Source organism: Nerophis ophidion, linkage group LG02 (assembly GCF_033978795.1).
Source record: "Nerophis ophidion isolate RoL-2023_Sa linkage group LG02, RoL_Noph_v1.0, whole genome shotgun sequence".
NCBI lineage: Eukaryota > Metazoa > Chordata > Actinopteri > Syngnathiformes > Syngnathidae > Nerophis > Nerophis ophidion.
The window spans coordinates 40,603,383-40,631,339 of record NC_084612.1 but is presented as its reverse complement, the minus strand read 5'-3'; the positions used below and the strand labels follow the sequence as shown (position 1 = coordinate 40,631,339).

Here is a 27,957-nt window from a genome sequence, read left to right as displayed (position 1 = left end):
GCCAAGGACGCCCCTATTGGCTAGAAAACATATTACGTCATAGGCGCAGCAATGCATAACCAGGTGACAAGATGAAAATACTCCATTCAAGCCTAATCTTTTAAGTGCTGAGAGGACTTTGTTTATTACCAACAGGCAACAGTATACATTAAAATACTGTGTATGTTTTCTCATACACATTGGACAACCAAAATATCTGCACATGGATCTGCCAATCTGGTACATGAAAAACAAGTCTCAGTGATTTCCTCTCATCAGGACGAAACAACACAGTTTGAACTCATCCGCTGGGTTTTCAGTCTTCTTGAAATCAGTGCCTGTATTCAAATCTTGCGGTGTCTCGTCTGAAGCACAGTAGCATTCTTGATGGATGTATTCAAACATGCCATTTTTCCTTGTCTCTTGATTTGTAATGGCATCATGTGAGCTTGCTCACAATGGCTTGGTTGAGAGAGTTCAGCTGATTTGTCCATTTGTCTAAAGCTGTGTAGCGAGCCCCTCCTCTCTTCTGGTAGTCTAGTTCTAATAGCTGGTTGACTTGGTCGATTCGCCCGTGGATTGTGCTGGAAAACAAACAAAATCAAACAGCGAGCTAAATAACAGCTAAAACTAGCAGCCAGGTCTGCACTTCTTGACATAGGACAGAACAATTGTATTTACTTCCGGTTTACATTGTATTATAAATCAAAGAAATTGTCACATCAAAAATGTCACTATTCACCCTGTTTTGGAAGGGCAGAAAGGAACACTAAAATAATAAAAGTGACATTTATTTCCTCTAACTGCAGCTGAGATAGGCTTTACACCCCCCGTGACCAAAAGAGGGACAAGCAGTAGAAAATGGATTGGAGGATGGATGGATCGTGTAAGGCAAAAAAAAAAAAAAAAGATACGTACTTATCCAAAATGCACTGGACCAGCAGACTTTCCACATCACAAACATCAATATTCAGCTCCTGAGAGACACAACAGTGGGGAGGTAATCATGTACATTGATATTATGTAAATTTACATTACTAACAAAGTGCTCATTTGCGTCTTAAGATAACAAAAATATTACAGCAGTCATGAAAAATAACACCTGAGTCACATCAGTAAGTGGTATTGTTTCCTGTACTCCACCCCAGCCTGAAGTCCATGTTATCAAGGATGCACATTTGCCTTTACAATAGGGCTGGGTGATTAAATGAAAAATAAACAAATCTGACATTTAAAGCTTCTAAGAGACAAAACTGTTGTGTCGGATATTTCAGTTTTTCCACCCTCGTAATTCTTCTTATTTACTAATAAACACACTATCCCCCTAAAATACACTACTGGTTTTGTAGTTACAAGACAGACACCCAGGTGTTGCAAAAGTGTGATGGCTTCCAGAAAATCAGGTGTAGCCACATGACACTGTCCCATCTTGTCCCCAACATATAAACGTCATTGAGGATAACTCCAACAGACCAACAAGCAATTTTTATTCAATATAATTATTAATTGTGAAAAATATAGGCACTTTAAAAATGTACGTTTTATGTAACCACTCGGGGTAATTAACCTTAGCTAACCGTTAGCGTGGTTGTTGTATTTTCTGGTTTTGAGAAAATTGCAATTCGCCCCTTTAACCATGATTGAGATTTTGCCATACTTTCACAGCCTTACCTTATACACCATATAACATTTTATGAAAAATAGGCAGCAAAAGTTGCAAGACTCAAAAAGATGACCTTTGACAAAGCATATCATTCAAGACTTTAAGAACTCAAGACTTTAACAAGGATGATGTTAATAAAGCATAATCAGACCCAATAATTTTTCACTTGAAAATAACTGAAACCAAAAGTTCAAGTTTTGATGTTGAATAAAAAAAATAAAAAAAGTGTATTTCATATAAAAGTTGAACATATTTTTTTAGGTTGAATATAACTTTGATTCACAACTAAAATTATTTTGAATGGAGTCTTTATATTCATATATTTTTTTTGAGCATGTTTTTTTTTTTGAAGATTCAAATCCTTTTTATTTAGAATCAAATCTTGTTTTTTCAGAGCCAGACTCTTGACATTTTTTTTTAAGTGGAGCGCGTTGGAAGGACGTGGCCTCATGGCGGACCAATCAGCAAAAGGTTAAGGGGCGTCCCCTATCACGTCACCTTCAGGTAACTTAGGAACTAATTCAGTTCAAACCAACACTTTATATATAGGCTATGTCATGCGGTTATCAATGAAAGAAATAATGCCAAAGAGAAGTGAAGGCTGTTTTGACAGCACCGAGGATACATTTTTTATTTCAACAGCCAAGCTGTAAATTCCCATTTCCATGCAGCACCTGGAGTGTCGCGTATGTGCAGTGATCTGCTCGACGCTTGCCACACCCTGCGCGTGACAGTTTGTAATATTTGATGTGTTGAGGTATTTCAGTTGTTTTGTTGGTTTGTTGCAAAATACTGCACATGTATGAAACAAAGCAATAAATATTTTAGAATGGGTGTTGAATAATTTAAGTGAAGCTGTTTGCACATCACTTATATTAATACAGACATACTTGCAGAGTACAAATTTTCAAATTAATTTATCTCACTTTTCAAATATAACAGTCTTGGCCATAGAAAAAAGGGAAAAAAGTTGTGAACCAAGAGTCTTACCTTAGAAATAAAAGGGATGTGTATTCTTGTGTATGGTTTGATGAGTTTGATAAGTACTTGAGTTCTAATGTTCCGCAGCAGTTCTGCAAAGAGAAAAACAACTGTATTACGATCAATAACATAACACATTTTGTGTTTAAGTGCTTAATTTTACAAACTACAGGCCTGTTTTTCTTACTTTCAGATTTAAAAAAAATACTTAAAAACTTAAAAATTTTATTTTTTTTAAAAAAACAACACATTTGACAATACATTAATTTAAATGGAAGTCTTACAAACAGCCAATACAAATACAGAGCCAACATTTAAATATTTACGGCACTAATCAAAATAACTGAAGCGATTACTAATGCAATAGACAGCCTATCCCCAGGTGCATGTCTTTGGAGGTGGAAGGAAGCTAGAGAACCCGGAGAAAACACACACAGTCACTGGGTGAATTAACCATAACATTTTAAATAAATTAAAATGGTATGGCATCAAACGGTTGGTCTTGAATTGGGTAGGAAGCTACTTACCCAACACGGAGCAATGCGTGAAACTAGACGCAAATAGGTCTACTGCGCTAAACATGTCTTGTGGAGTACCTCAAGAACTAATACTGGGACCTAATTTGTTAAGTCTCTAAACAACTCACATTTGTCAAGGTACAAATGATTTAAAGTTCGTACTATTTGCAAATGATACAACCAAATTTTTTCAAAAGACAATACACAAGAGCTAATACAAAAACTAAATTAATAAATTAAAGAAATGATTTGACAAAAAAAACAGACCATCCTTAATCTAAGAAAAACTAAAACAATGATATGCAGTAACAATAGGAATGTTAGTAAAAAAAAAAACAAATTTATGGTTTAGCAAGTAAAAGAAATCATAATTCTAAGTGCAATGAAAGATGATCAAACTAGCCCAAATTCCGGTATTAAAAATATATAACAAATTGGCAAGAAACTCTTTTTTTTTTTTACATTGAAGTTTTATACAGTGATTTTTTTTCCACTGAAATTGTCAGCATAATTTGGTATAAAAAAATCAGTTCACAAAATTCAAACATAAAAAATTCTGTTACACAAATTCAGTGTAAAAAAAAAGAAAAGCTTTGTAATAAAGACACACATTAACCTCCATAGAGAAACACATTATATTTCAACAAACGTTCGCACCAAACCTGCTGTCAAAAGCGGAAAGACCGAATGCACAGTTTCTGTCTTCACAATAAAAGTGCTGCCCCATCCTGCCTGCCCTAACAAAATAAGAGTCTCAAAATGCTAGTGCACACAAGCTAGCAAGCTACGGCATTTGCAGTCAGTTCATTTCTTGTAAAGTGGATAAAAACCGAGTGTGAAGTTATCCACACTTGTGGAAATGTGGACGTTATTAGCACTACTGTGACTCCTGTCTATTTTCAATCAATGCAAGTCATCTTATATTATTGTTTTCGTTATAGAAAGTAATGTGTGTCTTAAACATGCTAGTATTTTCATTAAACACCTTTAACATGTCAACAAACATACATACATAAATAACATGTCTTCTTCTTTCATTCACTATTTACGCAGTTTACAGCATTTTCATTAATTTCAAAGAAAAGTTGCAATTGCTTTTATCTCAAAATCGTGCAGCCCTAGTTTGTAGTTTTTATTTCTTGTTTAGCACTTAATAACACTACTACATTATGTTTTAGAGCTGGATCTGCTTTGTCACACAGCTTTTAAAAAGCGTAGCTCATCCTCTGTATGTTCCGGCTTAAAAAGGTAGGGTTCTGGATAATAATTCTTCCCAAAGAAGTCATCGTTGTCTCTCATGAAAAAAAAAATAAATAAATAAATAAATATATATACATATATACAGACAAATCTGACTGCTGATTTATGCAGTAACATATTGTGTAATTTCTTTATTCTATTATTTTGTCAAAATTATGAGGGACAATCGGTAGAAAATTGATTTTTAATCCATCCATCCATATTCTAACGGCTGTCCCTCTCGGGGTCTCGGGGGTGCTTGGGCCTATCCTAGCTGGATTCAGGCAGAGAGCGAAATACACTAGGGACAAGTTAATTCGATTCAACAACTTTATTAATCCTTCAAGGAGCAATTAATTTTGAGCAACAGGGTGTCGTTTAAGAGTTTAAGTTTAAGAGACTGAGTGTAGAGGGGATGAATGATATAGAAAAGAGATTTGTTTGACACAATGGAAGGGCATAACGTCACCCTGAAAGCAACAGAGAGAATTCACCAGCAAAGACATCGCTCGGGAAGGCTGAAATGCTCTTTGTTTTTCGGAGGTTTTGCTGGTTGCAGAATAAATTTAAGTCTCTTAGTTTTACTTCGGTAATCTTAGAGAAAGATTTAAAATTACTAGTCAGGCTGTTTTGGTCTTTAACTGAAAGACAGTGAAACCAACAAAAAAAAGAAAAACACATAAGACTCTTAATAAATATAAATAAATAAAAACAACAGAATATAACAGGCCTGACATAGAAATAATTTAGCTTCCTGAGAATGAATACTCTGTTGTGCTCGCTTCACGAGAAAATCTGTGTTAACATTAAACTTGAATTGGTCGCCAAAAAATGTCCCCAAATATTTATATTTAACAATTGGAAGTCATTGCTTTTGTTCCTTTCCAAACTGCCTGGTATATTTGTGTTCTACCATATCTCGTTTCTTACCATTCGGTTGATGTCTTTCCTTTCCTGCATGTTCCCTTCCTGTTTATGACACTTTTTAGTTCCTTAGTGATCCACGGTTTGTTGCTTGAAAATATGGTAATTTCCTTACATACATATATATACACATTACAGTATATATATATATATATATATATATATATATATATATATATACATATATACACACACACATATATATATATATATATATATATATATATATATATATATATATATATACATATACATACATATACACATATACATACATACATATACATATATATACATTATATATACATATATATAGATATATACACATATACATACATACATATATACATATACATACATACATATACATATATTTATATACATATACATACATACATATATACATATACATACATATATATATATATATATATATATATATATATATATATATATATATATATATATTAGGGATGTGGGAAAAAATCGATTCGAATCGAATCGAATACGTTGTGCGATCCAGAATCGATTCTCATTTAAAAAAAAATCTATTGAAATTTTTTTATTTATTCATTTTTTTTATCAATCCAACAAACCACTACACAGCAATACCATAACAATGCAATCCAATTCCAAAACCAAACCTTACCCAGCAACACTCAGAACTGCAATAAACAGTGCAATTGAGAGGAGACACAAACACGACACAGAACAAACCAAAAGTAGCGAAACAAAAATGAATATTATCAACAACAGTATCAATATTAGTTTTAATTTCAGCATAACAGTCATTAAAAATCCCTCATTTACATTTTCATTAGACATTTATAAAAAATTTAAAAAAATAACAATAGTGTCACAGTGGCTTACACTTGCATCGCATCTCATAATCTTGACAACACAATGTTTTCACAAAGATAAAATAAGTCATATTTTTGGTTCGTTTAATAGTTAAAACTAATTTACATTATTGCAATCAGTTGATAAAACATTGTCCTTTATAAGTATAAAAGTTTTTTTGTTTTTTTTAAATCTACTACTCTGCTAGCATGTCAGCAGACTGGGGTAGATCCTGCTGAAATCCTATGTATTGAATGAACACAGAATCGTTTTGAATCCGGAAAAATATTGTTTTTGAATCGAGAATCGCGCTGAATCAGAAAAAATCTATATATTATCGAATCGCGACCCCAAGAATCGATATTGAATCGAATCGTGGGACACCCAAAGATTCGCAGCCCTAATATATATATATATATGTATACACACACACACACACACACACACACACACACACACACACACACACACACACACACACACACACACACACAGGTGCTGGTCATATTATTAGAATATCATGAAAAAGTTGATTTATTTCATTAATTCCATTTAGAAAGTCAAACTTGTAGAATGTATACATTCATTCCAAACAGACTGATACATTTCAAGTGTTTTTTGCCAAAAAGGAGATGATTATAGCTGACAACCAATGAAAACCCTAAATTCAACATCTCAGAAAATTAGAATATGGTGAAAAGGTCTGATATTGAAGACACCTGGTGCTACACTCTAATTAGCTAACTAACTCAAAACACCTGGAAAAGCCTTTAAATGGTCTCTCGTTTTGATTCTGTATGACACACAATCATGGGGAAAGACTGCTGACTTGACAACTGTCCAAAAGATGACCATTGATACTTTAAAGAAGGAGGGCAAGACACAAAAGGTCATTGCCAAAGAGGTTGGATATTCCCAGAGCTCTGTGTCCAAGCACATTAATAGAGAGGCGAAGGGAAGACAAAGATGTGGTAGAAAAAAGTGTACAAGCAAAAGGGATAACCACGCCCTGGAGAGGATTGTCAAACAAAACCGATTCAAAAATGTGGGGGAGATCCACGAAAAGTGGACTGCAGCTGGAGTCAGTGCTTCAAGAACCACCACGCACCGACGTATGCAAGATATGGGCTTCAGCTGTCGCATTCCTTGTGTAAAGCCACTCTTGAATAAGAGACAACATCAAAAGCGTCTCGCCTGGGCTCAAGACAAAAAGGACTGGACTGCTGCTGAGTGGTCCAAAGTTATGTTTTCAGATGAAAGTAAATTTTGTATCTCCTTTGGAAATCAAGGTCCCAGAGTCTGGAGGAAGACAGGAGAGGCACAGAATCCACGTTGCCTGAAGTCCAGTGTCAAATTTCCACAATCGGTAATGGTCTGGGGTGCCATGTCATCTGCTGGTGTTGGTCCACTGTGTTTTAGAACACTTTATGCTGCGTGCCGCGGACCAATTTTATGGAGGTGAAGATTTCATTTTTTCAACATGACTTGGCACCTGCACACAGTGCCAAATCTACCAGTACCTGGTTTAAGGACCATGGTATCCCTGTTCTTGATTGGCCTGCAAACTCACCTGACCTTAACCCAGCGTTTTTCAAAGTGTGACAGGTGGGATGGAGGAACGGGAAGAAATCGCATTTAAAAATTTTTTTTAATTATATTAGATTTTTTTTTTTTTACTATGCTTTCATTTTCTATACACACTGTAAATCACTGTGATTCTGTCTGTGAAATCTGTTATGTAATAAATGTGAATTACTTATTTTTCCTCTAGGCTTTAAATTTCTAGGTAGGACCGAAAGTTTGACAGATATAGCAACAGTAACTAATGGGGGCGGGGCTAAGCGGAACAATCTTTCACGCGGATGAGTAGCAGGCTAATGTGTGGACCACAATTACACACAATGGATAAATTTGTGACTCGCACCTCAAAAGTCGTCAAATCAGAGCCAGCGCCTGCAGAGAAACAAAAATCTGACGGGCTTAATCAACCAAAAAGCCAACCGCAAAGAAAATATGAAGGGTATCTTGCTCTTGGATTCACAGCTATAGTGGTGGGGCAGAGGAGAGACCCCTATGTGTTCTGTGTCTAAAACCGCTTGCAGCAGACAGCATGAGACCCAACAAATTAAAGAGACACCTCGAGACCACACACCTCAATCACGTCAATAAGCCACTTGATTTCTTTCAAAGAAAACTGGCAGAATAGTTATTCTATTTATTATTTAACTTGATGCAAGTTATACCGCAGCTGCACAGTTATTTTATTTATTATTGAACTTGATGTTGTTTTACGTTATTGAGTTTGAATGTATACAACTTGAATGTTACTTGACGTTCAATAAATATGAAAATGTTAAACTTGGCATTAGCGTTCTGTTGGGGCGATGGGGGCAGGTGGGGCTTGAAAACTCCCCCTTATCCAAAGTGGGGGATGACAAAAAAAGTTTGAGAACCACTGCCTTAACCCCATAAAAAACCTATGGGGTATTGTGAAGCGGAAGATGCGAGATGCCAGACCCAACAATGCTGAAGAGCTGAAGGCCACTATTAAAGCAACCTGGGCTCTCATAACACCTGAGGAGTGCAACAGACTGGTCGACTCCATTCCACGCCGTATTGCTGCAGCAATTCAGGCAAAAGGAGCTGCAACTAAGTATTGATTGACGTACATGCTGAAACTTTCCATGTTCATACTTTTCAGTTGGCCCAGATTTCTAAAAAATATTTTTTGGTACTAGTCGTAACTAATATTCTAATTTTCTGAGATACTGAATTTGGGATTTTCAGTAATTGTCAGTACTAATCATCAAAATTTAAAGAAATAAACATTTCAAATATATCACTGTGTGTGTAATGAATTGATATAATATGTAAGTTTCACGTTCTGAATATAATTACTGAAATAAATCAACTGCTTCATGATATTCTAATAATATGAACAGCACCTGTGTGTGTATATATATATATATATATATATACACACACACACACACATACATATATACACACACACATACAGTATATATACACACACATATACACATATATATATATACATATACACACACACACACATATATATATATACATATACACACACACATATACATATATATATATATGTATATACATATATATATATATATATACACTCGCGGCGGTTTGATGAGGTCATAAAGCGTCGTCAGTAAACCTCTCATTCTGCAGTTGTGCTGCAACTCCTGTGTTGTGTGTGGGAGAGGGGAGAGGCTGCTGACTGGGAGACACAACTGCTTCTGTACCACTCCGTACAGCGGAGTTTTAAAAAGTCATAAATTTTACTTTGTGAAAGCTAATTTATTGGACATCCCTAATATACATACATACACACACATATATATACATATATATATATATATATACATATATATATATATATATATATATATATATATATATATATATATATAAATATATATATATATATATATATATATACATATATATATATATATATATACATATATATATATATATATATATATATATATATATATACATATATATATATATATATATACATATATATATATATATATATACATATATATATATATATATATATATATATATATATACATACATATATATATATATATATATATATATATATATATATATATATATATATACTCGGCTTCACGGTGGCAGAGGGGTTAGTGCGTCTGCCTCACAATACGAAGTTCCTGCAGTCCTGGGTTCAAATCCAGGCTCGGGATCTTTCTGTGTGGAGTTTGCATGTTCTCCCCGTGAATGCGTGGGTTCCCTCCGGGTACTCCGGCTTCCTCCCACTTCCAAAGACATGCACCTGGGGATAAGTTGATTGGCAACACTAAATTGGCCCTAGTGTGTGAATGTGAGTGTGAATGTTGTCTGTCTATCTGTGTTGGCCCTGTGATGAGGTGGCGACTTGTCCAGGGTGTACCCCGCCTTCCGCCCGATTGTAGCTGAGATAGGCGCCAGCACCCCCCGCAACCCCGAAAGGGAATAAGCGGTAGAAAATGGATGGATGGATATATATACTCACCAGCCCGCACGCACGCACACGCACATTTGTCTTTATTTTATTTTTATCTCTAATGTCTATAAAGTTCTCTTTTGCACAATGTTCACATTTATTTATGTTTTTTTTCTGCCATATTACTTTGTTTACAACCCTTGTCTTGCTTTTATATGCACATTCAATTTCTACTTGAGGTCCATGAAACAGTGTTTTTATATAAATGTTTCTTTAAATAATGTTAATGATAATGTTTTTTAAAATAAAATTTGGCTGAAATATTTTAGTTGAGGTACTTTTTGAAAATTTTGAGCACATTTAAAAAAGCGCAATATCATTGATAACCATGATAATTTTGGTCACAATAACCGTGATAAGAAATGTTCATACCGTGACATCTCACATATATACATATATTTGTATACATATCAATATGTATATGTAAGATTTTTTGTGTTGTTTTTTTTAAAAGAAAAAGCTTTGTGTTCAACGTTTAGTTTTTTTCCTCACTGTGTTTTTTTCTGTTTTCCCAATTTTTGCTAGTGTTTTTTCTTTTTTTTTTTCAATGTGATGAGGGCCAATGACAAACGAGTCACAGATGGCCCCTGTGCCGCACTTTGGTCACCCCAGCTGTAGAAGCCAACTGCTTATAGCCAGTATAATCTTAGTAATGTAATATATTTGTTCATCCTATGGTTACTTATGGGAAGTGAGTCAAATTACGGCAGCACAGAGAGTAGCAACATCAGCAGATATAGTTGTGGGCTTTTCTTATGTGATAAAGAGGTGATGAACAGGGAAGTCCTTCTCTAGCTGATGCCTTGTTTTATCATATATTACTACCTTAGCACATGTCGATGTTTACTTTTGTATGCACAATAGATCAACACATAATCCGTACTTTGGAGCAATGTTCAAGGACTCTCGTACTTGGCTTGTTAGCTTCCTGTCGCAGTCGAGCGACGAAGGTTGTGGTTGATAAAAGAGTTGTTCGATGTTGGATGCTAGAAAATGTCCGATGCTTTACAAAAAGTCTGTCTTAATGCATTGTTGCAGCTTTTTGTGCACATCATTCCACATGCGTTTGCGAGATGAGCGGATAACGTATGCGGCCATGGTAGCTCGGTGTGGCCACAATGTTGACAGCGGAGGGATGAGAAGCTGAAGAGAGAGGCGAGGCTTGCGGGTGTGTTCAGGAGTTAAAGTGTGTGCCTGTTGGTGGGTCTGTTTGTCACTTTTCGGGTGGTAGTGTCACTGATGTCATATTAATAAATATATTTTTCTACTATTTTTGCGATCAACTGGTAGGGTCCCAAAGATCGACTAATAAATCGCGATCGACAGGTTGGCGACCTGTGACTTAAAATTACTAAAATACATAAATATTACAAGTTATTATAAATGTGCCTTGAGAGACAAAATAGATGAAATCCATATTACCTTCATTGTTAAATTGATTTTTGCTAGTGTTTATTTATGAGTTAGAATGCATAAAAAGTACAAACGTGTTCTGGTCTCACATAAGGATTGTGATCGTGCAGTTACTCTTTAAGTTGAGGTACTAAAGTAAAAGTTAGAAGTGAATTGCCTGACGTACAGAAACTAAAACAATTTTGTGACGGTAGTGACAGCATCATATGCGTTATTTACCGATGCACAAATAAGTCCGAACATTGTTTTTCATGGCTTAATGCTTAATTTGTTTGTCTCTATAATTTCATACTTCTCCTTTTTGCAAATGTAGAATTAGATGTGGTCGATCAGATAGCTTTGAAAGTCCACTTCGGTGATGTTTAATATTTTAAAGCTTGACAAAAAAATTAAGAGTTCTATGGATCCATTCCATGAGATTCACCTATCTTTGGATTTTACTTAGCTTGTATAATCGCCACCAAACCTTTAAAGTACGCTCAGATCTGCGCTGCTTAAAGTGAATTAACAGTAGCCATACTGAATGTTTGCCTGCCACCTGGGGTCTCGTGGTTGAAACCCACCATTATTGTTACGGTTCCTCACATGCTATAGCCTATCCCAGCTGCACATGGGCGAAAGGTTGGGTACACACTGAACAAGTCGCCACTTCATCGCAGGGACAAAACCGACGGACAACATTAACACTCACGTTTATGAATAAATTAATTGATATAAATGTTCCCCTGTTTTGTGACTTTTTTGAAAACATATTGCTGATAAACAAGGACTAGTTTCTATTTTAGCATGACAAGATGACATTTGTGCCCCCCTCAACCTCAAATGGAATAAGCGGTAGAAAATGGATGGACGGATCAAGGATGACATTCGCAAATCTACCTTGCTTTCCGCACCCCACCATCTGTTTAGTGTGACACTAAACAGACAACCTTTGAAGATTTTAATGTTGGTTGCCGTATAAACTTGAAAAAAAGATTAGGCATGACAAGCTGACCTGAAATTATTGGAATAAATACTAGAAATTGGAGATGTCTGATAAATGCTTTGAAAAGTAATATCGAAAATTATCGGTATCGGATTCAAAAAGTAAAATATATGACTTTTTAAAACGCCGCTGTACGGAATGGTACACGGACGTAGGAAGCAGTACAGAACAGTTGCGTCTCCCAGTCATACTTGCCAACCCTTCCGATTTTCCCGGGAGACTCCCGGAAATCTCCCGGGGTAACCATTTTCCCGAATTTTTTCCCGATTTCCACCAAGACAATAATGTTGTGGGCGAGCTTTAAAAGGCACAGCCTTTGCGTGCTGGCCCAATCCCATATCTACGACATTTCACACACAAGAGTGAATGCAAGGCAAAATTGGTCAACAGCCATACAGGTCACACTGAGGGTGGCCATAGGGCTGGGCGATATATAGATATACTCGATATAGCGCGGGTTTGTCTCTGTGCGATATAGAAAATGATCGTGATATTTCAGTATACATTCTCACGAAGTTGCTTTTAGCTGCTGGCATTTCACTACAGGCTCTTCCCACTCTGATGTCTCTCCTTCTCACAGACAGACAAGCGCACCTTTTTACACACGTCACATACTGTCACGTCATACGTCATATACGTATACGCCATCGTGGACGGAGCTGCATGGGTTACGTTAGCTGTAATGCTAGCGGTAATACGAAAGAAAGAAGGTGCGAATCTGGTAACAAATGAAGGAAGAATTAATCCCCCCCAAAAACAGCAGGGGGTCCATTGTCTGGGAGTGGTTTGGCTTTAAGTGGGAATATGTCGAACAGACAACCGTAATTTGTCAAGTGTATTGCTAAAACGTTCAGGGTTTCCCACACATTCATGTATTTGTGGCGGCCCGCCACGAAAGAATTACGTCCGCCACAAATAGATTTTTTTTTTTTCGGCTTTTGACTCGCTCGACCGCTCATAAAAGCAATGGGACTCTGTCTATGAATTGAGCTTGTAGTTACATATTGTATAAATATGTAAATATTATATAAATATGTACATAAAGTGTTGTAATTATATTCCAACTCCGCGTTCTTCTTGGTCATCGCCGCCGCCCGACCACACCACCACAAATAGATGCCTGACCTGTGGGAAACAATAGCGTTGCTACCAAAAGTAGCATTATTGCTAATATGTAGCATCATTTGAAAAGTCACCTGCTAGAGAATGAAAAGTGTTTACTCCGAATGTCAACATCTCCATTCAGTGCCACACACCTAACAAACTCATGCACAAAAGTGCACTTTATTAGTTTTAAACTATTGTAGTGATGTTCTGTACAAAAAGTGCACTTTAATTTACTGTCGTTTTGATATGTCATCTTAGTGACATCTTGCGCAAAAGTGCACTCATAGCTTGTTTTAAAACGTCTCGGACAATCTTGCACTTTCTGTTTTGAAATGAGATTAATGTTTGTGCCACTGCTCAATAACTATTTAATAAATACAGTTTTGGTCAATTGACTTAGTAGTGATTTCCTTCACTGCGTGAAAGTTTAAAATGAGCATATATTAATGCAGTATGAACAAAAATGTTTTAATGTAGACAAATAGAATCCTCATACTGCTGTGATTAAATAGATCAAGTGTTCATTCAAGGCTAAGGCAAAATATCGAGATATATATTGTGTATCGCGATATAGCCTACAAATATCGAGATATTAAAAAAAGGCTACAGCGCCCAGCTCTAGGTGGCCGTATAAACAACTTTAACACTGTTATAAATATGCGCCACACTGTGAACCCACACCAAACAAGAATGACAAACACATTACAGGAAAACATCCGCACCTTAACACAACAGAACAAATACCGAGCACCCCTTGCAGCACTAACTCTTCCGGGACTTTACAATATACACCCCCTGATACCCCCCCAACTCAACCACGCCACCTCAACCCCGCCCACCTTAACATCCTCATGCTCTCTCAGGGAGAGCATATCCCAAAATCCAAGCTGATATCGGTAATTAAGAGTTGGACAATATCTGAATATCGGCAAAAAAGCCATTATCAGACATCTCTGCTAGAAATAATATAATAGAATTATATATGTATGTATGAATATATATATATTTACCATTTTACTGCTGTGAGTACAGTACTACCACAGATAAATTAGAGTGTACCTACTGTATGTAATAGTATGATTCCACTAGTATACATTTCATATTGATCTACTTGACCAATTACAAAGGCTGTGACGCAGTCACCGGGGACTGGGATGCATCGCTAGCAGAGGAGCTGAACTGCTTTTTTGCACGCTTTAAGACATCACAATCAGTCACAGCCACACCACCACCAGCACCCCCAACCCCCCCACACTCATTCTTGAGGAGCACGAGGTCAGGCGGGTGCTCAAGGCAGTGAACCCCAGGAAGGCGACTGGTCCAGACGGTGTACCCAGGAAGGTGCTCAAAGCATGCGCCGACCAGCTCTCCTACATTATCACCGTCCTCTTCAACCTCTCCTTGGCACAGGCATTCATCCCACCCTGCTTTAAATCTGCCACAATCATCCCTGTACCCAAGAAAGCTGCCACAAACAACCTCAATGACTATCGCCCAGTAGCACTCACACCTGTCATCATGAAGTGCTTCGAGAGGCTGGTCCTCCACCACATCCAAGCCTGCCTCCCCCCCACCCTAGACCCATAGCAGTTTGCCTACCGGGCAAACAGATCCACGGATGACGCCATATCCATGGCTCTCCACTCCACACTGAGCCACCTGGAACACCGGGGGAGCTATGTCAGGATGCTTTTCATTGACTATAGCTCCGCCTTCAATACCATCATTCCAGACATCCTGGTCACCAAACTGCTGGACTTAGGCCTACCCTCACCCACCTGTCTTTGGATTAAGGACTTCCTGACCAACCGACCTCAGACAGTAAAACTTGGCCCCCATCTCTCCTCCCCCCGCACACTCAATATCGGTTCCCCACAGGGCTGTGTGCTGAGCCCTTTGCTGTACTCCCTCTACACCCATGACTGTAGTCCAGCCCACTCGGAGAACACCATCATCAAGTTCGCCGATGACACAACGGTAGTGGGTCCCATTACAGGGGGGGATGAGTTTGCATACAGAGATGAGGTCCAGAAACTATCAGCGTGGTGTTCAGTGAATAATTTGGCACTTAACACCACAAAAACCAAGGAACTCATCTTTGACTTCAGGAAAAACACTGCAGACCCCGCCCCCCTCTACATCAAAGGCGAGGAGGTGGAGAGAGTCAGCTCCTTCAAGTTCCTCGGCACCCTCATATCTGCTGAACTGTCCTGGACCCAAAATACAACTGCGGTCATCCGGAAGGCCCAGCGGAGACTCCATTTCCTGAGGGTGCTGAGGAAGAACAGACTGGAGAGGCAGCTGATGGTGACCTTCTATCGCTCGGCTGTCGAAAGCCTGCTGACGTACTCCATAACAGTGTGGTACGCCAGCTGCACTGAAGCAGACAAACAGGCGATTCAGAGGGTCATAAAGTCGGCACAAAAAATCATCGGCTGTCCCCTGCCCTCCCTGAAGGACTTACACAACTCCCGTTGCCTCAACAGAGCAAAAAACATTACCAAGGACAGCACACACCCTGGCTTCCACCTGTTCGACTTGCTACCATCAGGCAGGCGCTACAGGTGCATCAGAGCCAGAACAAACAGGCTCAGAGACAGCTTCTTTCCCAAAGCTGTCACCATGTTGAACTCTAACTTATAACAATAATAATTCACCTCTATACAATATAATGCCCTAATACCCTACCGTGCAATACTACCCTTCGAGTGCAATACGTTCGTCACTGATTGTTATTTATTACTTCGGTACTCCTGTCTTGTTCTGTATATTGTACAGTATTTGTATTTTGTACTTCTATAGTGTTTTGTATATTGTACAGAATTGCTTATTATTTTTATTGGATAGTCGTCTGTTTATTTCAATTGTTAGTTTTTCCTTTTTACCTCTTATGTCATTTATTTCACCCCATATTTGTTCCCACTACCGCACCTTAAATTGGAGTCTTTAATCTCGTTATATGCAAATATAATGACAATAAAGTTCATTCTATTCTATTCTATTCTATCTATTCTACTTCTGCAATTGGCGTCACTTTACCCACATAACACTCCTTTGCTGGAGTTAAGTTGATCCTTGTATAGTTGTGCAAGTATTTGTAACGTTTCAGGATCTTTTGTCATGGACTTATTCCAGATTTTTTACTTTTACATTATCATTCCATTCACTTGCCCCACAATGTTTACAAACGCATCCCTCCTCAATGACTCCACATGTGGGCTCTTCACACTTTATATATTTCCATTCGCCGGCCTTAAATATGCATTAAATAATCACTCTTGAGCCACAAATCGTTGAACTTGCACTTACCCATCTTATGCAAGTAATTTTGGCTTTGCTGTAGGCCTTGTTTTCTCTGCTGCTATGCTAAACTGTAACAACACACAGCTGCACGCGCACAGCACACTAGCTGATGGTGCGAGATAAATTCTGAACGGGGCATCACGGATAGCCTATTTGGTTACGTTTTGTAGTTACTTTATAACGTCCTCAAAAATCAAAACATTGAAAAGCAAGAATGAAGTTTATGGATGTTTTAAATAAAAGGACAGTTATTAGATTTTTAAGACCTGTCAAAATCATATTTAAGACCTTTAATGAAATTATAGAAGGATTTCAGGAGAATTTGAGACATTTTATTGAATATCATTAAATTCAAATTTTTGGATTTAAGACTTTTAAATATCCCGCGGATACCTTCAGTTATTTTTATATTGGTAAGACTATATAAATGTAATGAAAGGTTCGGCGGTAAAAAATACTTAATACCTATTCACTTGAAAGCAATATTGTTGAATTACAGTATTTGAAACACACAATCACAAAATAATAATGGCGTGGACTCGGGCTGTACGGTATACCGGTATTAGTATTGTATAGCGACACTAATTAATCTTATTTGGTACTGGGGACAACATGGCATGGTTGGGGGAGTGGCCGTGCCGGCAACCTGAGGGTTCCTGGTTCAATCCCTACCTTCTAACAACCTCGTCACGTCTGTTGTGTCCTTAAGCAAGGCACTTCACTCTTGCATCAATGTGTGAATGGGTGAATGTGGAAATAGTCTCAAAGCGCTTTGAGTACCTTGAAGTAGGGCTGGGCGATACTGGCTTTTATTAATATCGCAATATTTTTATGCCATATTGCGATATACGATATATATTACGATATTTTGCCTTGGCCCTAAATGAACACTTGATGCATATAATCACAGCAGTATGATGATTCTATGTGTCTACATTAAAACCTTCTTCATACTGCATTAATATATGCTACTTTTAAACTTTCATGCAGAGAGGGAAATCACAACTAAGTCAATTGACCAAAACTGTATTTATTAAATACTCTTCATTCTCTTACGGGTGACTTTTTAAATGAAACAACAAATTAATAGTGTTGCTACCTTTTTGTAGTAACACTTCTGCTGCATACTTTGCATATTGCTGTTGTCTGCTGAATATCTTCCCAATTGAAGCCAAACCACCGCCAGTTGATGGATCCCCTGCTCTTTATTTTGGGCATTTATTGTTCTTCCTCGATTTGTGATCAGTTTCGCACTCTCTCTCTTGTATTGTCACAAGCTCCGCTCCGCTCGACCTGCCTCAGCTAATGTTAACCATGCTGCTACCTCTCTGGTCGGCGAGAGTGTATGACGCTAAACGCGCGACAGTATGTGTCAAATGTAAGAAGGCGGGCTTGATTTCCGTCTCTGTGAGAAGGAGAGACGAGGAGTGAGAAACGCCAGTAATGTAATGCCCGCAGCTAAAAGCAACTGTGTGAGAACATATAATCGAATATTACGATATACTCATTTTCTATATCGCACAAAGACAAACCTGCGATATATCGTTTATATCGATATATCGCCCAGCCCTACTTTGAAGGTAGAAAAGCGCTATACAAGTACAAACCCCATTTCCAAATGAGTTGGGAAATTGTGTTAGATGTAAATACAAACGGAACACAAGGATATGCAAATCATTTTCAATCCATATTCAGTTGAATATGCAACAAAGACAACATATTTGATGTTCAAACTGATAAACATTTTTTTTTGCAAATAATCATTAACTTTAGAATTTGATGCCAGCAACAAGCGACAAAGAAGTTGGGAAAGGTGGCAATAAATACTGATGAAGTTGAGAAATGCTCATCAAACACTTATTTGGAACATCCCACAGGTGTGCAGGCTAATTGGGAACAGGTGGGTGCCATGATTGGGTATAAAAGCAGCTTCCATGAAATGCTAAGTAATTCACAAACAAGGATTGGGGCGAGGTTCACCAATTTGTAAGCAAATTGTCGAACAGTTTTAGAACAACATTTCTCAACGAGCTATTGCAAGGAATTTAGGGATTTTACCATCTACGGTCCGTAAAATCATCAAAAGGTTCAGAGAATCTGGAGAAATCACTGCACGTAAGCGATGATATTAAGGACCTTTGATCCCTCAGGCGGTACTGCATTAAAAACCGACATCAGTGTGTAAAGGATATCACCAAATGGGCTCAGGAACACTTCATAAAACCACTGTAAGTAACTACAGTTGGTTGCTACATCTGTAAGTGCAAGTTAAAACTCTGCTATGCAAAGCAAAACCCATTTATCAACAACACCAAGGAACGCCGCTGGCTTCGCGAGGCCCGAACTCATCTAAGATGGACTGGTGCAAAGTGGAAAAGTGTTTTGTGGTCTGACAAGTCCACATTTCAAATTATATTTGGAAACTGTGGACGTGGTGTCCTCCGGAACAAAGAGGAAAATAACCACCCGGATTATTATAGGCGCAAAGTTCAAAAGCCAGCATCTGTGACGGTATGGGGGTGTATTAGTGCCCAAGGCATGGGCAATTTATACATCTGTGAAAGCATCATTAATGCTGAATGGTCCATACAGGTTTTGGAGCAACATATGTTCTCTTCCAAGCAATGTTATCATGGATGCAACCATTTATTTCAGCAAGACAATGCCAAGCCACGTGTTACAACAGCGTGGTTTCGTAGTAAAAGACTGCGGGTACTTTCCTGGCCCGCCTGCAGTCCAGACCTGTCTCGCATCGAAAATGTGTGGCGCATTATGAAGTGTAAAATACGACAGCAAAAACTGTTGAACGACTAGAGCTCGACATAAAACAAGAATGAGAAAGAATTCCACTTTCAAAGCTTCAACAATTAGATTCCTCAGTTCCCAAACGTTTTTTGAGTGTTGTTAAAAGAAAAGGTGATGTAACACAGTGGTGTTACATCACGTGCCAATACTTTGGCACGTATTGCAACCATGAAATTCTAAGTTAATTATTATTTTCAAAAAAAAGTATAGTTTATGAGTTCGATCATCAAATATCTAGTCTTTGTAGTGCATTGAATTGAATATGGGTTGAAAAGGATTTGAAAATCATTGTATTCCATTTATAATTACATCTAACACAATTTCCCAACTCATATGGAAACGGGGTTTGTATAATCCATTCACCATTTACTATACCGCCTCTAAAAAGTACCGGTCCTCCACCCATCGTTACGTCATGTCATGCAGAACGCCCTCAAGAGGAGGTGCTTTAAGACATGGCTGCTGAACGCCCTAAAGAAGAGGTGCTTTAAGACATTGCTAGCTACTTCAATATCAATAATCCTTCTCTCCATGGATACAAATCAAGTGCGATTACTTCAAGTATCAACCCTGTAGGGCACACGTGATAGCTCTACATGCTTCACTTGACACCACGGCACATCGGAGCCATGATAATGAATAAGTACAATATTGTCTATTGTTGACAAAGTCACCACAATATTTCATTATGCCCAATCTTTAACCATTAAGGCAGCCATCTTAACTTAGAACACACTGATTACATGAGGTGGCGACTTGTCCAGGGTGTACCCCGCCTTCCACCCGATTGTAGCTGAGATAGGCGCCAGCGCCCCCCACAACCCCAAAAGGGAATAAGCGGTAGGAAATGGATGGCTGGATGGATGTTCACATGTGAATGAAGTTCATACTTAATCAACAGCCATACATGTCACACTAAGGGTGACCGTATGAACAGCGCCAACACTGTCATAAACATATGCCATACAGTGAAACCACAATGACAGACACAATTTGGGAGAATATTTGCACAGAACAAATTCACAAAATTCCCTGCAGCACCAACTCTTCTGGGATGCTACAATACAAACAAACGCCATTGTTGAATCTACACCTAACATCTACTGTAATGATACCAAGTACAATAAAGGAACTACTCGGTACTACTATGATTACATCGATATTTATTGTGTTCAAATCTTTCGTTTAAAAAAAGTTATATTATGTTCATAAACTCAGGAAATACAGTATGTCCCTGGACACATGAGGACTTTGAATATGACCAATGTATGATCCTGTAACTACTTGGTATTGGATTGATACCCAAATTTGTGGTATCATCCAAAACCAATGTAAAGTATCAAACAACAGAAGAATTAGTGATTATTACATTTTAACAGAAGTGTAGATATAACATGTAAAAAGAGAAAGTAAATAGATTTTAACAGTAAATGAACAAGTAGATTAATAATTCATTTTCTACCACTTGCCCTTAACAATGTTGACAAAATAATAGAATGATAAATGACACAATATGTTACTGCATACGTCAGCAGACTAATTAGGAGTTTTTGTTTGTTTACTTACTACTAAACGTCAAGTTGTCTTGTATGATTACTATTTTATTAAGGACAAACTTGCAATAAGAAACATATGTTTAATGTTCCGTAAGATTTTTTGTTAAAATAAAGCCAATAATGACATGTTTTGTGGTCCCCTTTATTTAGAAAAGTACAGAAATACTTTTGTTACCGGTAACAAAATACTGAAATCGGGAAAACAATGGCGTGGACACACTAACATATTTTGACTAAAATATATTTGCCAAAGTTCCAGAAATGCTATGTAACTATCAAGACTTAAAATGTTAATTACATAAATTTAAAAAATATATTTTAGAAGCTTATTTGTCATTGACCCATTGGGAAGATATTCTTGGAAGTAGCTATCATAACTCACCCTCTATGTGCTCTCTGATGAAGGGGTCATCCATTATGTTACTGTGATTTGTTTTCAAGATTTTCTCAAATTCAGTGATGTCATTGTTCTGGTAGGCGCTGGGGAGAAAAACAGTCACTATTAATAAACACACCTGATCTTCATTACTTAGGGACAGCGTCTGCTATCCTTAAACTAAATAGAGTTCCAAAGTACAACAAAACAAAGAGCAAAGCAGATGACCAATCAGGAAGATTTTAGGTTAAAGTCAGGTTTTAAAGAAATTTTAAGGAAATAATATAATAAATAAATAATAAAACGAAAACATGCACGATGATATATTAATGTGTTTTTACCTTACTAAGTTTGTCATTGCTAGAATCTCTGGGTCATTTTTGTATGGTTTGGCCTTTGAAAGAGAAACATCAAGAACATGTTAGGCCGGATACAAAGTGATTCCAGTGTTCCACATTTTTAAAACAAAGATTCAGAATTTCGGCTTCCTAAAAATGACTAAAAAAAAACGTGGTGACATAAGCATTTACAAAAAAAAGTGACTGCAAAATATCACACCTCTTGTGAATCAAAAGGATTTATTCCTGACTTCATTAGCATGTTGGCGAGCACCAGGTATTTCAGACACGTTGTCCTTCTCGGGCTTCCAGACTCATCGTAATTTTTAAAGGCCTCAAAGAAATCCGTGTGAGCTTTCTCAAACTCTCCCTCTCTCAAATGCATTTTTCCCCCGCACTCTGTTGAGGGCCATACAAGCACAGATCATTCATTTGGAAAACTTTGTAAAAATGCAGTGCAATTTAAGAACATTTACTGAACAAACAACCTTTTACCTCGGATAACGCCCATTATTAATGGATGAGGAATGGCAGATTTAATATGTAGCGACTGCTCATACAAGGCTTTCAATTTCTTGTTGTTTTTTTGTGCTGTGTACATCTGAATTTCCAAAGCGTAGATCTCCAACAATTGTGTGCCTTTCTTCAGGTCATCCTCTCCATCATCTGTCTGTGATAAATAAGACAGTACAGCTACATTAAAAGGTACGTTCAAACATAATCTTATATTTTTAAAACATAGAACATGTTTTACTCAGAAAAAATGCATTTGCAGACATCAGAAATGGCACAGAAATTCTTAAATGTGTAAATGTCAGGGCTGCACTAATTTGAGAAAAAACCTGATTGCAATTTTTTTCTCCAAAATTGCCATTTGATTTGCGATTTTTATATTTTATGCATAAAAATGCTTCAAATTAAAAAATCTACTTAAAAAATGTTTGGCTTTATGCAGACAAATATAGAGCTTTTGTCTACTTAATGCTCCTAAACTAAAGCATTACCTGAAAAAACTATATACTGTTTATTAGGGCTGTTAATCTTTGGGTGTCCCACGATTCAATTCAAAATCGATTCTTGGGGTCACGATTCGATAATATATCGATTTTTTCCAATTCGATTCGATTCTCGATTCAAAAACGATATTTTTCCGATTCAAAACGATTCTGTATTCATTCAATACATAGGATTTCAGCAGGATCTACCCCAGTCTGCTCACATGCTAGCAGAGTAGTAGATTTTTGAAAAAAAAAAAGCTTTTATAAATTGTAAAGGACAATGTTTTATCAACTGATTGCAATAATGTAAATTTGTTTTAACTATTAAATGAACCAAAAATATGATTTATTTTATGTTTGTGAAAACATTGGACACAGTGTGTTGTCAAGCTTATGAGATGCGATGCAAGTGTAAGCCACTGTGACACTATTGTTCTTTTTTATTATTTTTATAAATGTCTAATGATAATGTCAGTGAGGGATTTTTAATCACTGCTATGCTGAAATTATAATTAATATTGATACTGTTGTTGAATATACTGTTGGATTGATAAAAAATAAAAATAAAAATAAATACAATTTTAAAATTGATTTTTTTTAAATGAGAATCGATTCTGAATCGCACAACGTAAACGATTCGATTTGCATTTGAATCGATTTTTTCCCACACCCCTACTGTTTATAATTTAATATTTCATTATATAATAATATTGCAAGTAACCATTTAAGAGGATATAAACGTTTGTTTATCATGAATGTAGAATTGTTTATCCTTGTATTGTACTTGGAATGTTAAGTTTGTTATCCTAAATAAATACAAAAATTAATAAAATGGACATTTCGGTAAACAAAAATTTTACTTAAATTAATACTGAACATTTTGTAGTGTATTTTTTTCCCATTTGGAAAATAAGAGGTCGGTCATCATTTGTTCATTTGTTAGTGCTGTGATTTCTTTTTGTTGCCCATCACGTGATCGCGCAGTCTCACTCCTTCAGGCTCACATTGTCCATCCAATTGGAAGCTGAAATATTCCCGATTGGGTGTGTCTTGCTTAAAAGGGCTGTTTGCAACATTTGCACAGATGTCTGGAGTGCGCTAACTTTCCATTGTATAATACACAGTATTTCCTGCCCTCTTACAGCTTCTAGGCTTTCACGACGTAACTATGTACACATGCATGCGCATTAGCTTTGGGTATAAACAAATAATAGCAATTTGGAGAGTTTGTGTTAGCTGTCATTGAATGTATATTATATCATAACAACATGACTGCAAATTGTTCGTAGACTACATCCTGAGTAGTTCGCCAGTCAATGAAAGGGAAGATATATAAACGGACAACTCTTCACACCGTCACATGAGTTAACCACTATGCTATAAGTGACAGTTATTCTTATGCACCAGTCATACTTATAGTTAATATGTGTTTTATAAAATGCCCCAAATTTATGCAACTTATTGTCAAAAACTGAATTCCCATGCAATTAACAAGTAATGGAACCGCGACATACCACATTCTCATTTGAAGACAGCGGATTTAAAAGATGGTATGGATCAGATGAAAGACTGGTTACCTGGCAAGATTGATGTAACTGCCTCAGGATTTTTTGCAGCTTCCCATACTCTTCCCTTTCCAGATACAACTTACCAAGCTGCAGAGTAAAAAGCACAGTTGATCTATTTGTTTTACTAGAAAAAATGAATATAGACCGCAAGTAAGTTAATAACCTTTGTGTTGGTTTTAAACCAAAGTCTGTCATTTTTTGCATCCTTTAACGCATCCAATGTAGTTTCATAAAACTCCTGTAGCAAATCCATCTGGTAACACATGGAAGTCATTTCAGGATAGTACAAATTGCATGTTTAATTTACAGTACATTTTTAACCAAAATACTCTCTCATTACCTGTTTGGAGGTAGAGATATAGTCCAGAATGGAGTTGATGGACTTCTCCGAGTAGTTTCTGGTGACTGCACTTCTGATGTACGTAAGCAACTGTTTGTATCTGTTCATCATCTCTGGGAAATTAGTCTGCAAAGATAAGACACAAAATAACTAAAATCTGGCACTGTGGTGCCTTCTGTTGTGTTCTATGGCATTATTTGCTGTAGTGGGGGCAGTACAATCAGAGACAGGAACAGACTTAATAAACTGAATAAAAGAGCTGACTCTGTCCTAAGGTGCCCACTAGACAGCATAAAGCAAGTGGCCGACCAAGTTGATGGATAGATAGATAGTATTTTATGCGACAGTGACCTCGTTTCCATGCAGGAAATTAGTCTGATTTCTCAAATAATGCGACTCAAAAGATGCATTCTATAACCCATGGAACCACCTTATTCTGATTGTGTTTGGCTTTTGAAAAGTCAGACTAACACGCCTATATAATACGATTGAAAACCAGATCTCTCAAGGAGGGGGTGTGTACTGCCGCAAGGTACCTATCGTGTCGCGCATGAGCCAGTCTCAACGCACGTGACATAACCCACAATCAGAATGAAGAGGAGACTGTTTATTTCCTTTAGAAATGAAAAGAACGGAACATTTTGAAGTGCATCAAAGGGAGGGAAAAAAACAGAGATTTATTTAAAGAGGTAGCTAAGGAAATGAGAATGACGGCTTCCTTCGGACTCCCAAACAAAAAGGAGTGAAATGGAAGCGAAGCAGCTTTATTGCAAGGCAAAGAATAAAGCGTACACAAACCTCTTCACCCTGCATTTGTGCACTCCACACTGGTTCACAATAACACACACAACTAGCAAGCTTGTACAGAACAATAGCAAACCCTCATTTGAAGCAGTACAAACAGTCTTTTCCTTCTGACTTAAAACTCATTCCATCAATCCACAGAGTTTATTGAATAAACTTCAAGATATTTAAAAGTTTTCTTTACATTATCGTCTGTCTGGGAACTCCTTCAAAACAACTTTCTCCCATCAGTCTTTGTTTCGGAATCCAATCAATCCAGCAACTCAAAGACCTTCTTGGTAGTTCGTAGCGCAATCTCAGATCATTTTTTGATGCTGTCTGCTATTTAACACCAGCAAAGCCATTTGAGACATAGTATTTGTAATCTGTGCCAATTTTTCAGCGGACATCAGGTACAAAAAGAACAGAGCAAATGACTTGTGAGGAACCGACAAGATGTCTTGTTTTGGTGTGACCTCATAGGTCAACCGGAAAAGCAATACATTCATCCGTGCTATAAGGAAACAAGCGAAAATGCAAAGAAATTAACTATTTGAGAAATCAGGCTAGTTTAGTGCATGGAAACAGTCACTGTGGAAGCCCTGAGGAAAAACTCTTTTAGCAGTGGACCGTTACCTCCACAGTACAAGGAGCGTTACCACATGTCCTTCCTGCCCACAGCCAAAAGACTTCACAACACACTTATCGATTACTGTGAGCATGTTTTTTTCTTGGCGTGTACTACAAGTGATAGTAAATAAATAAATGATAAATGGGTTGTACTTGTATAGCTCTTTTCTACCTTCAAGGTACTCAAAGCGCTTTGACACTACTTCCACATTTACCCATTCACACACACATTTACACACTGACGGAGGGAGCTGCCATGCAAGGCGCTAACCAGCACCCATCAGGAGCAAGGGTGAAGTGTCTTGCTCAGGACACAATGGACGTGACGAGGTTGGTACTAGGTGGGGATTGAACCAGCGACCCTCAGGTTGCGCACGGCCACTCTACCACTGCGCCACGCTGTCCTCTTTCCATACATAGTGCAATTGTTAGTGTGCAATATGTACAATTACTAATTTTCAGTTTTCATTACATTTAAGCTTCTGTTAATGTATGTGAAACCTTCACTGCAACCATACCATTTTCTCATTACAGGATGAATACATGTTGATCTACAATCAGTTGCATTCTAGATGTTGCTTACCAGCTTAAAGTTGATTTTAATCATCTGTTTCAGTGCCTTGAAACCCCATTCACCTTTCTCTCCTTCCAATTCCAGCACCTAAGAAACATAATACGACGATAAAAATATTGTTACTTGAAAAGTGAGTGAGGCACACTTGATTTGGGAGGACTGCACCTTCTGAAAACTGCTGAGCGCTCCTTTGGGATCATCCTCCTTCAGTGCTTTGGAGTTGTAATACTGGTTCTCCAGGTCGACATTTGGCTCTGAATTGCTGTCTTCTGAGTATTCCTGAATTTTAGCACATGTGCACCTCAAAATCTTGAAGTCTTATAGTTGAATTTGAAAAGTAAACACACCTCAAATTGAGATAAGCACTATACAATGTCCCCGTCTGACATTCTGCTATTACGAGCGCATGCTAAAGTTAGCAAACGTCTATGCGCGCTAACTAGCCGGCTGCAATGCTTCCTACTGCCGGGTTTCAGACACAATAGCTGCAGAATGAGTAAAGTTTCAATAAACTACCACACACCCTTCATGTTTATAAGTGTTGGTCGGATGTATGGTCGCAACAACTAGCGTGGAGAGAGTGTAGTCGGCTAGCAAGCTAACGTGAGACTTGTGCTTTCGTATTAGCCCCACTGGCTAGCGCTAGCTAGCATGCTCTGTCGGCACTTTCCAGTTAGCGCTCAATTGAACAAAAAAGGCACAGTTTGGTGACTTTGGAAATAAATACCAGGTCGTAGTCTTCTTCGTCGTCACACATGAAATCGTCTTCCATGTCAGACATTGTGACAGTCCTTGTTGTCCTTGTTGAGAGAAAAATAGTTGCCCCGGCCTGTGCTGTGTTTTGCGGCGATGGGGAGGTGGTGTGACGGGCTGGCAGGAGGCGCGAGGAACTAGTTTTCGTCCATAGATGGCGCTGTTGCATCACCTCTCAGTGTTATAATGGGACAGAAACTTTTTTTTAAATCATTTTTGTGTTGTTA

General features: G+C 37.6%; 1 protein-coding gene across 2 annotated transcripts; it reads right to left on the bottom strand.

The window, feature by feature from the left end:
* Positions 1 to 98: 98 nt before the first annotated feature.
* On the bottom strand, positions 99 to 27,887 carry cops2 (COP9 signalosome subunit 2). 2 transcript variants are annotated; one of them, XM_061883767.1, is made up of 13 exons: positions 27,705 to 27,887; positions 27,143 to 27,256; positions 26,987 to 27,064; positions 24,991 to 25,116; positions 24,814 to 24,903; positions 24,597 to 24,737; positions 22,580 to 22,754; positions 22,305 to 22,483; positions 22,088 to 22,140; positions 21,753 to 21,850; positions 2,633 to 2,715; positions 898 to 956; positions 99 to 563 (listed from the first exon to the last, which is right to left on the bottom strand). In XM_061883767.1, exons 1-13 carry the CDS (start codon positions 27,756 to 27,758, stop codon positions 419 to 421), a joined length of 1,395 nt encoding a protein of 464 aa, XP_061739751.1. In that variant the 5' UTR covers positions 27,759 to 27,887; the 3' UTR covers positions 99 to 418. The 2 variants fall into 2 exon arrangements, with proteins under 2 accessions (XP_061739751.1, XP_061739758.1); XM_061883774.1 differs by having other exon boundaries at positions 24,660 to 24,737; positions 27,705 to 27,885.
* Between the last annotated feature and the right edge of the window lie 70 nt (positions 27,888 to 27,957).